The 11,570-nt window shown below is 38.3% G+C and overlaps 1 protein-coding gene across 1 annotated transcript in view; it reads left to right on the top strand.

The window, feature by feature from the left end:
- DEUP1 (deuterosome assembly protein 1) overlaps positions 1-11,570 on the top strand; it is a 67,862-nt gene that overhangs the window by 1,846 nt on the left and 54,446 nt on the right. Inside the window, exon 2 of the mRNA XM_019472777.1 lies at positions 251-376. Within this exon, the coding sequence (XP_019328322.1) occupies positions 251-376 (126 nt within the window). The remainder of the gene's footprint in view (positions 1-250; positions 377-11,570) is intronic.

Below are 11,570 nucleotides of genomic sequence, written 5' to 3'. Positions count from 1 at the left end.
TGGACTCGATGATCTTAGAGGTCTTTTCCAACTTTAATGATTCTATGATTCTATAATCCCAGGCCTCTGAGACCAGAGGGAAAGTCTGAGATCAGAGGGAAGACATACCTTCAGAGGAGGAGGACCAGGTGAGGGAGCACATAAACAAGCTGGACATACAGAAGTCCATGGGGCCTGATGGGTTGCACCCACAAGTGCTGAAGGAGCTGGCTGATGTCACTGCAAGGCCACTCTTGATTATCCCTGAAAGGTTATGGCAGCTGGGAGAGCTTCCTGAAGACTGTAAGAGAGCAAATGTCACTCCTATCTTCAAGAAGGGCAAGAAGGAAGATCCAGGGAACTATTGGCCGTCAGGCTCACCTCAGTCCCTGGGAAGGTGAGGGAAAAAATAAGCCTGGAAAACACTTCCAAACACATGAAGGACAAGAAAGTGACTGGGACTAGTCAGCATGGATTTACAAAAGGGAAATCATGCTTAGCCAACCTGATAGCCACCTATAACAAGGTCACTAGCTTGGTGGATGAGGTGAGAAGAGTGGATGTTGCTTAACTCAACTTTAGTAAGGCTTTTGACACTGACTGCCTCCCATAACATCCCCATCGACAAGCTAACAAAGTACAGGTTAGATAAGTGTACAGCAAGGTGGATTGAAAACTGGCTGAACAGCTGGGTCCAGAAGGTTGTGATCAGCTGCAAAAATTCCAGTTGGAAGCAAGTCACTAGTGGTGTGCTCCAGAAGTCGACACTGGGGCCTACGCTTTTTAGCCTCTTCATTAATGACCTGGATGATGGGACAGAGTGCACCTTCAAGAAGTTCACAAATAATACAAAACTGGGAGGACTGGCTGATAGACCAGATTGGTGTGCTGTCATTGAGATGAATTAGGACAGACTGGAGAGATCGAATGAGAGTAACCTCATGAAGTTCAAAAGAGGGAAATGCAAAGTCCTGCCCCTGGGAAGGAATAAGACCAGGCACCAGTACATGCTGGGACTGACTGACTGAAAAGCAGCTTGGCAGACAAGGACCTGGAGGTTCTGGTGGACAACAATGCTGACCATGATCCAGGAAATGTGCTGTCATGGCAAAAAAGGTCAGCAGCTTCCTGGGCTGCATTAGGAAGAGTGCTGCCAGCAGGCTGAGGGTCTACTCAGCACTGGTGAGGCCACATCCGGAGTACGGAGTCCAGTGCTCCCCCGTACAAGACAGATATGAACTTACTGGAGTGAGTCCAGAGCAGGGCCACAAAGACGATTAAGGGACTGGAACTTGTTTCATACCAGGAGAGGCTGAGAAAGATGGGACTGTTCAGCCTGGAGAAGAGATGGCTCAAGGAGATCTCATCAATGTGTATAAATACCTGGTGGGAGGGAATGAAGAAGAGACAGCCAGACTCCACAGTAGTGCCCACTGAGGGCACAAGAGGTAATAGGCACAAATTAAAAAACATGAAATTCCATCTGCTCTCACTCATTCTGCTTGAGCAGGGTGATTGGACTTGATGATCTAAAGAGGTCCTTTCCAACCTAAACGATTCTGTGATTCTGTGACAAAACAGCAATGAAAAATCAACTAATTTCTCCAAAACTGACTGTGTTCACAAATTAAGACATAGTAAAACATGCTGAATGCCTCATTCTCAGGAAATAAAATAGCAATTTGGTGTTACAGAAAACCTAGTATCACAAAGGACTGAAATAAAAGCACAATGTTTCTACAGAAGCAGTATGTAGCTCTGGAAACCGAAATCCTCTGTAGAATTATGAGTATCAGTCATCTTGAATCACATTAGAACATATTATTGTGAGGAAAGATAACGGACTGTTAAATCAAAGGAAATACAAATTCTGCTCTCTTTTAAAAGCCTTGCTTTCTCGTTTAAGAAAGCCTTAAGAAAATTCAAAGCTTACAGAAAGTATTATTATTGAAGCAAAAGATATCTAACAGTAACTGCCAAATGAAGATGGTCAGGTTGAACAGTCTGCTAAAAAAGTAGACATATTTAATATATCATACTTCCTACGATGTTTGTCATAGATAAGCAAAGTAAAAAAATTCTGAATTTTGAACTAGGAATAAAGTCCATGCCTTCTGATTCTGTTTTCTCTGTTTCTTGATTTAAAGTTTCAGAGCAGGGATCTCTGTATAATGTCTGATAAATGAGGCTTCAGATCCTGTGTGTATCCTGTAGGAGTCACTACAATGCAAATAAATAAGTATAGCATGGAGGGGACAAGATGAAAAAGAGATAGAAAAAAAATAATAGAAATAAAATTGATGTAAGTTAATCACAGACTTTCTAGGTGAAAATAAATGTCAGGAAAAAATCTCTAAAAAATACTACATATCTAAGACAATTCATAATTTACTGTTATGAAGATAGACAGCTTTCTTGTCTCTTTATAACACCCTTGCCTCGAGGAAAGGGTGTTATAAAGCATAGTCAGTCTTTCTGGATGGAAAAGGAAAAGGAATGGAAGGCTGGTGCACGAGCTTCAAGGAAGCCATAGCATGCTGGAACATCCAGGTAAACCACGGAGCTGTAGAGGCCATAAATCAGAAGGCCAAAGTGATCTTTCTATCCCATTTCCAAAAGAGCAAAAATCAATTGGTTCTGTTTGCTGAGGACAAGCAGAGAAAAAAAGTAGGGTTTGGGTGTCTAAGCACTGATGTCTGGTACCAGAGTAGACACCATAAGGAAACTGCGATATCTGCTAGCATATATGAGACAGAGAGGAAAACAATCATAGGCAGAGGAACACGTCCAGATGAGAAAGAAATCATTTAGTGGCACATACCATTGCATTATTGGTAGTTACAGAGCTTCAAAAAATAACACAAATCTCCTTAGATTTCAATAAGCAGGGCAGTCACAGAGGAATAATCATCTAAAAAAGCAGCATATACTCACATTAACTTTGTGCCAAAAGTAAAAGCTAATCCATAATATTGTAGAAGAGAATGATTGTTCAAGATGTTAGAACAATACTCACTCATAACATATAAATTCTTGAAATGGAAGCTACGGATTAGGACAGAATTATCTAAGCTACTGATTATTGGTATGACTGCAACCTTGGCAAAAGATCTGCCAATAATACAACAGAAAGAGAGTGACTTAGTGACCCTACCAGCAAAGTTATTATTGAAAATTCACAAGTAAAGACATACACAGAGCAATGAACTGTAGAACTCTCTGATGGGTTTGTTTCAATATTTCCTTTCATTAAAAGTAATCAAAAATTATAAAATAAGAATAAAAACCTTCAGCTTCCAAAGTGAAGTATAATGGATAAAAAAGCTGAAAGTTATTTTTACTTAAAGAGAATGCATGACTCAGAGTGAAGAAAATTTCAACAGATAGAGCTCACTGTCTTCACAAACGACTGTTCTCGGAGGATAAATGTTATTCTAGAAACACGGATGTCTGAATATGATCCATACCATCCAAAGCAACCAATACCAAGTTTGCCAAACACTCCACATCTAAGTAGCAACACATTCTGAAAGTATCAGAAAAGAGTGTGAAAATGATAATGTAAAAAATACCCGAAAAAGTAACACAACCCTAACTGCAGCACTATCTTCTTAATCAGAATTAGTTATGCGTAATGCCTCTAAAAAATAACTTCAAGTGGGGAAATCTTCTCCTTCATTATACGTTGTTTAGAAACACTCCAATATAATGTTTTAGATCTCAAAAGAAAATGTGTAGAAATAAAATGTCAATAATCATCTGGCTTTGGGGTCCTCTGAGAGGTTACAGTCGTCTACAGTTAAACCAAATAAACAATACTTGAATAACTTACTCTTAGAAATGTCACAAGGTTACTTTTCAAACTGGGATTAAGTACTTATCACTTCCTGTTCCCCTGCATTCAAAACTGCATTCAAAAAGCAGTCTTTAAAAAAAAATAAAACGGCAAGTCAAGGAATCAAAATTCTATTAAATCACATTTTTCACTTCCCGAGACATTGTTTTGACAAGCTTCCCTATATCATTTCATTAGCAGCAGCATTTTCAGAGAAAGGAATGTCACATTAAGTAATAGGACTATATACTCAAACTGCCTGTGCAGTATTTGCTCCTATTCTAAGTACTTTAGACGGAAAGTATCACATCGATGTGAAAAGTGTTTCCTGAGTTTAAGATTCAGTTCACTTAGCTTTAGACATATAATATACAGTTTTATATGTGAACTAGGCATCCTAACTTCCCTTTATAGTTATTGGACAGAAACAGGGACTCTGAGGGCAAGTTTCATCAACCTCATTTTAGATATATACATTAGGAAGAGCTGAACTGGGCCTAGAAATGCTTGTCTCTTCTCATGGACTGTCAAGGGACAGAAAGTCAGAAATTTCAGCTGTAGACAACTACTATGTAGACCTTTACGGTCTTGAGACTTTGATTAACTTCATTTGACCTAGAATAATAGAAAAGAAGCATTATTTTTAACTAGATTTTGAGGAATCTGTTGCATATCTAAATGACATCTAGGTATTTATGTTAACTGAGACTTTAAAGGTATAGGTACCTTAAACACACATATGTACCAAATATGGTTTTATGCAATACCTATATTATAAAATTGATATAATGCAAGTGAAAAAATTGCACATAGTTTGTCTGTATTCCTCTTTACTTCCTACATATCATTTATCTTGGGTTCAAAAAGACAGTGGAAAAATAATGGAATATATGGCAAGCCTATTATCACTGCAATCTCTTATTTTCCTCCTTTGCCTGTTCTTCATCTTCATCATCATCTTCGTCTTCATCTAGTTGAAGATGTCCTTGCTCGTTGCAGGGGGGTTGGACTAGATGACTTTTAAAGGTCCCTTCCAATCCAAACTATTCAATGATTCTATGATTTGTCTTCTTAAATTATAAAATTTCTATGGGAGGAATCTCTTACCAGAAGCTTCCTTAATTGAGGGCTAAACCAGCTTAAATTACTTCCCATTTGTTGCATATCAAGAACACAAAAATGTGAAATTACTATGAAACAGCTGCTATACTATGGACCAGCTGCTAGACAGTAACGTTAAAAAGTCTAGAACACAACTTGGCACCCAGAACCTACTGCTTTCTGAAAGGTATTTAATGAAATAAAAATAATGCAATTGAACCTGACTTGACTGAAATAAAAAATGCTTACACAATTGGCTCCAAAGAACTATAAAATAGTTTTAAAATCTATGCTTGGGCTTGTGTAAGTTAAACAGCTACAAAATTATTTTTTCATGGATCTCACTGCAAGGTATTATTGAGGTACAAAGGATGATAAGGCCTGGGGAAAATCCTTAGTTGCAACAGGCAATCTGTCTTTACTGCAGCTAATAGTACAGGGGTTATATGTGCAAAATGAAAAATAACAAAAAGGGACTTGTAACAGGGAACCGCTTAATAAGGAGATAATGTATTATCAATTGACCGGTGATTTCTTTAGGCATTTTTTCAAATACAGTTGAGTAAAATCCTCTTCTTGAGTCAAAGATTTCACCTTAGGCCGCCTCACTTTGTATTACACCAGCTATGCACACTATACCTTACCAAACTATGCACATACCAAACATATACCAACAATAACTGGCTTTCCAGACAGTAAGAAGGATGCAGAATTATAAGCCTGAGTACACACTAAAAGTGATAGAAGATATCTCCAAATCCATTTGTACAACACATGTCAAGTTTTATGACTATGAAAAACAACCTACTAGACCCTGAAAAGATGCAGGAGGCAGAAACAGAAACGTTCACAGATTTGGCTCCATGTGGCAGTAACAGATGACTAGCCATGTGGCTTGGGAGTGCTCTTAAAAAAAAGAGTAATATTCACTTCCCAAATCTTAAGGAGAGCATTGTTGTGAATCTTTTTGGAAAGCACACTGTAAATTTGCAAATATGGTTATTCCCTATGCACTGATAAAGAATTCAACACCTCAAAAGAATGCAAGCTTTTTTTCCCAAGGTTTGAAAAAATGCAAAGAGAACACAAAAAAATCTTTATCAGCATGTCAGTTGATGCTTTGATCTGTGGAATTTTTCCAGCAGAAAAGTCTGTGGGAAAAACCCTTTACACCCTGTAACAAGAACCATCAAAGCACTTAATCTTAAATGGTCGAAACTGGCTGCTTTTTAGCACAAAGATGCTAAACTGCAACAAAGACCTAAATACAATGTTTCTATACAAATAAACTATTATTTAAATAAAGAAATTGAAAAGCATATTAAAAACCTAATTTCCACATGTGGTAATGCTTAAAGGCCATATAAAAACTTCCAATATCCCACTGATTCTGACAATCTGAATGCAATTCCTCTGATTTCAATACACCTCTAACAGTCGTTTTGTAAAATGATCAATGAAATGTGTTGAACCACACTGGAAAACAGGATGAGAATGCAGAACGCCTTTTCATTACAGCATATCAACAGAAACGTTAGTTTGGCTTAGATTTATCTTCCTCTATCAGGCAAGATGAAATTTCATTAAACTACTTTTGCTGAAGTGAGTAAGAAGAACAATCTGTGAATGAAGAATGTATATGAATAATTAATGTCATGGCCACTGAGTTATTGAATCCCAGCCAAGAGAACTATTGGATGTAATGGGAAGACTTGCTAACCGAGCCAGGACTCTGTTTCCTAAATATTGCATGTACAATCAATAGGAAATGGTCATTGCTGCCCCAGCCAAAGATAAAGGATAGATAGACAAATGAGAATGTAATTAATATTATATCCATTTTCCATATCTGGAAATTAATCCAAATGGTTTGCTGAAAAGCATATGAAGCCTATGACAAAGTTCAGAGTTGAGTCCAGAACTCATGAGTTCACAGAACCACCCTCCTTCTCTATTTTCTAAAGGTTATGACTGTATAAATCTGGCCTTCATAGTTTCTTTTTTTGCAATAACCATATATAAGAAGCCCTAAAATCCACACAGACTGACTGCTTTCAAGCATCCTCTGATACTTCAGGTGATCAGTTATCCTACTGAATAGTTCCATTGACGTAAGTGCATGGTTTTGGCATGAAGCATGAAATGCTTCAGGAAAATTGCTGAAATGTAGGTGTGGCTGACCCCATCTCACTGGTCTATACATTATGTAGGAAGAGGAATTTTTGGGGTGGAAGAAGTGAAACTAAGTAAAAGAAAATCTTGTGCAAAGACCCAAAGAATACTTACACCAGTGAGCTCTATCTGCCTGTTGAAAATCTCCAGAAGAGTGCCACTGCTTCAGTCAATAAAATCTAGCCTGGATATAAAGTTCATTAGAATTGGCCTTTAAAGATCATTACGGCCTTGAGAGAAGTAGGTAATGCAGGAGGTTCTTTATAATACTATGAATCGAGGGGGGAAAGCTATTTTTAGTCAGCAATTTTATATTTGGTTTTTCAATTTAAACTACTGGGAATGTGGAGAGCTGAAAATATTGCTTTAATATCTCCCCAGCTGTGGACTTTTTCTGATAAGATGGAAAATACTAATATCACCTTATATGTATGCAGCTGCCTTTGTCCCAGAGGATCCTAGGACATTGACAAGCTATTCATAAAGAAAAGTATATTCACTCAATCATAGATTGCAGCAATCAGGTATTAGTCAGGAATACAAAACCAGTTAGAAGAAGAGACTAAGCAAGGACATTTTGGACACTGATCTTATATGCAAACCCCTGTGCTTACAGCATATGATTAGACAACCCTTAAAGTCAATAACTTAATTATTCTACAGTTAGATTTGAAAAGTAAGTGGCACCAGAAAGGAAACAAAAGTGGAGCCTTTCCTGAGATGGTAGAGGATGCGGAATACAGCATTTCTAGTCAATGGTAATTTTTTATCTGAATGTTCCTAAACAAGAATGTGCAAGATAGCTGTGAAGGATTGATATGGAAGATTTTAAAGAGATGGAACTGGAATTGTTTTAAGGCAGAGGAAGAATATTCAAGATTGTGAAAGGATCACTATAGAACAATACCATGGTGGCTCTCATGTTACTAAATAACCATGTTATTTAGTTATTTAGAAAACAAACAAGTTCTTACTGAACAAAGACCTTCTCTGCAGACCTATGTCCACAGTATATCTGGTTCTAATGGAACGTTATGAGACTAGCTAATGAAGTTCTGGAAATAAAACTATATTCACCACTCAAACTTTCTCCTTCATACCTGTTGCAAAAGTTTGAACGGAGGATTGATTCTCCATTTCCTATTTGTTCAGTCCTCTGTTTCAGCTGACCTGTAATCCTTTCCTGCTCCAGCAGCAATGGAGCCATGAAAGGCAGTGTGCTTGCATGCATGATGGACTCGACAATTACATAACACAGGTACATCATAAAATTGGACCAAAAAGCATAAATGTTGTATTATGGATACAACTCGTCTTTTGAATGCTCCTTTACCCAGCACCAGTGTGTGTATAGCTAGCAACTAGCATCCCAAACAGCCCCAAATATACAAAGGTGATTTTGGTCTGTACTGGCAGAATCTCATTTCTCTTACTTTACAGCAAACTACTGTTCTCCCAACTCCCTTCACACGTGTGCTCTGTATCTACCCTGCCTGCACCAGCACTGCTCCCATTCCCCTTATTCTTTCATCTACCCAGTCCTTCCTCAGCCTTTCTCAGCTCCTCCCTTAATCCTGATGTTTTTCACACACCACGCTGAAGTCTGTGAGTGCTGCTACAGGACCATCTTCTTTCTCAAGTCTTGTGTTTCAGATAGAAAGAAGGAAGCAGAAAGTAAATCCCTTTGCTCAAAGGCCAGAGAGAGAAATAAAACCAGAGCTGACTTCTTTCCTACTTTCTTGTCACCACTTTGCAGTAATGGTATCAGCTTCTAAAGTATGCACACAAAGGAAAAACAGATCTAATCGCTGTTTCCTAGGAAGGGCAATGGAAAAGGTGTCTAATCAGAGGTTGAAGTTCTTGGAATTCAACAGTAATGCTCCTTCTCATGCTGTTGAAAAACTGGCTCAAACCCTGGCCAGTTATTCACAAGAAAAACAGAAAATTTGACAATGTCCAGGTAAAATCAGCCTTTGATATCAGAGAACCATTCCCTGGATATACACTGTCTTTGCTGTTGGTATCTTCATTGCTTTGCCTTGAGACCTGGTCAAGGTCAGGTTGGAACCAGCAAGTTAGCAGAAGGTAGGTTTGAATGTACCAGTGAGGAAAAACACAACCTCCAACCCAAGAGTGCTCAGCCAAGTTTGGCCAGGGAGGTCAGCAAGAGCAGTTGCTTTGAGGAGAACTCTGCCTAATGCCCCAGAAATGTCCAGAAGCAACTTCGCCAAGCAACCCCAAAGCTATGAAAGGGCAGAGGTCAGAGTCAGCTGTAGTATTTTTCTTGCCACACCTACTGAGTTGGGAGATTGGATGCTTCAAGAGCCATGCCTCTCCAAGAATCTTTTGCCCTGGCCAGTCAATCACCCAGAACAGGTGTAAGATTCAGAGTGCACATTTGTGTTTGTGTGTGTTTGCATACATGTGTGTGTCTGTGTGTTTCCCCATGGGTCCTGCACATTTTTCCCCTCTAATTTGATCAGCTACTCTCAATATAAACTAAATTGACTGTGGCTTATATCTGACCAGTTACTCTTTTGGATAACAGCATAATGCTTACAATATAATAATTAGTGATGCCTGTGATAAAGTTGTAATGCGGTCTTATGATGTGGTGATGTCCAGGTTGGGAGGGAAAGACAAGGACTAAGGCTCCACCCTTAGAAGTCATCTGGTTCCTCCGCTGAAGAGTGGGAGAGCACTCCAACCCTCATTTTCAGCTTTTAGAAAATGTAGAGTATTTCTGTTAGCTCATATTCTACAGAAAAGTCTTGCTTGCTTTTGCTTTTTCCAGCAAGCTGAAGCAAAGTTTCCATTGCTGCTGTTGCTGTTATATATCTGAATGCAGGTGGCCCTGCAAGGAGCACTCATACTAACTGAAGTTTCATCACTGTGAACTGCCAACTGTTAAGCAGAACTTGATGTTCAAGTAGGTGCAGTGTTTGCTCAGCCCAAACTCGGCCTTAAGCATGTAAACAATCAAGAGCCTGCAGAAGGCAAAGAAAGTAAGCAAATGTGGTGTTACTGTTATTTGCACTCTAAATAGAATGACAACTCTCAGGGTCAGAAGGTTGAGTTTAGATGTTATATTGTTAAAAAGCAGTTTTCTGTTTCTAGAGAAAAGCAAGAGAGTGACATAGCCAATATCATATCTGCCTGCCTCTGAGTCCCCAATCTGACTGACCAACACCCCTTTACAGTCAAGTCAAATGGGGGCTTAACTTTGCCAGACAAGCCAAATAGCTCAGGCCTCATAATGAACTTCTGTAGAAGGCAACAAAGCAATACATTCTAATTGCTCTACCACTGTACCCCAATACTAATTCTAAAAATAACAACATTCAGATCATTAGAAAACTAAACAGTGAACCCAAAAATAAAAGAAATAAAATTAGTTAGGGCAGAGTACATGATCATCCAAGCATAACCTGAAAATACCATCTTAATATAACCAATATAGTGTTGCATTCTATATGAATACATTCTCATGCAAGTGAGCAATGTGAACTCCCATGTCATCTCCTCAATTGCTAACTCTGAAACCCTGAATGACAATTTAAATGTCAGCACTGTTAATTATTTCTCTACAAGTTATTTCAACAGAATATTCACTTAATGTGCTTGAGTCAAAAAAGTAAATCTTAAATCTCTGCAAGATTACAGAAGTTCCAATTATCCACCCTTCAGTTGTCAAACTTAAATGTGACCAAAAGCAGCTTCTACAATCCTTACCACATTTTGTGCCACTGAAAATTAAATTGCAGAGATATCATAAAATAATTTAAATTTAAGATGAATAAAATGCACAATTTGTTTCCTGTAATCCCTTCAGACAGTACAAACTCAAATTTATGCTTTAGAGAGCTTATATTTTTCTGTAACTTGCCTATTTTAACTAGAATAATTTTTAATAAATCCTTGTGTCAGTGTTGCACAATATAGCAACTGAAGCAACTGTGGCATGATATATAGCAATGGATGAAATGCACGATATGAAGTTTAACAGTCTTTTATCTTTTTTTAATTGCAGCAAGATCACAAACAAAAGACTATTTCATTTTATATTTATAAGTAAAAACAAGTTAACCAAGAAGTATTCTTGTCTATAGAGCACTAGAAACCATCCCCATGCTGCTAAACCATAAAGTATTATTTTTATGCTGCAGTAGCAATAGCTACAAAGGAAAGACTATGCCATGCTAAAAGATGTTGCAGTAATGCTAAACATTATTATGAGTTTCCAGAAAAACATAAGCAGAAAGCTTTAAAAAAGATTTTCCTTTTGTGCATACATTAGCTACCATTAGATGAGATTCAACAAGGCCAAGTGCCGGGTCCTGCACTTTGGCCACAACAACCCCATGCAGCGCTACAGGCTTGGGGAAGAGTGGCTGGAAAGCTGCCTGTCGGAAAAGGACCTGGGGGTTCTGGTTGACAGCCGGCTGAACATGAGCCGACAGTGTGCCCAGGTGGCCAAGAAGGC

Source organism: Aptenodytes forsteri, unplaced genomic scaffold (assembly GCF_000699145.1).
Source record: "Aptenodytes forsteri isolate BGI_AS27 unplaced genomic scaffold, ASM69914v1 Scaffold75, whole genome shotgun sequence".
Classification (NCBI taxonomy): domain Eukaryota; kingdom Metazoa; phylum Chordata; class Aves; order Sphenisciformes; family Spheniscidae; genus Aptenodytes; species Aptenodytes forsteri.
This window is presented reverse-complemented; position numbering and strand designations above follow the sequence as displayed.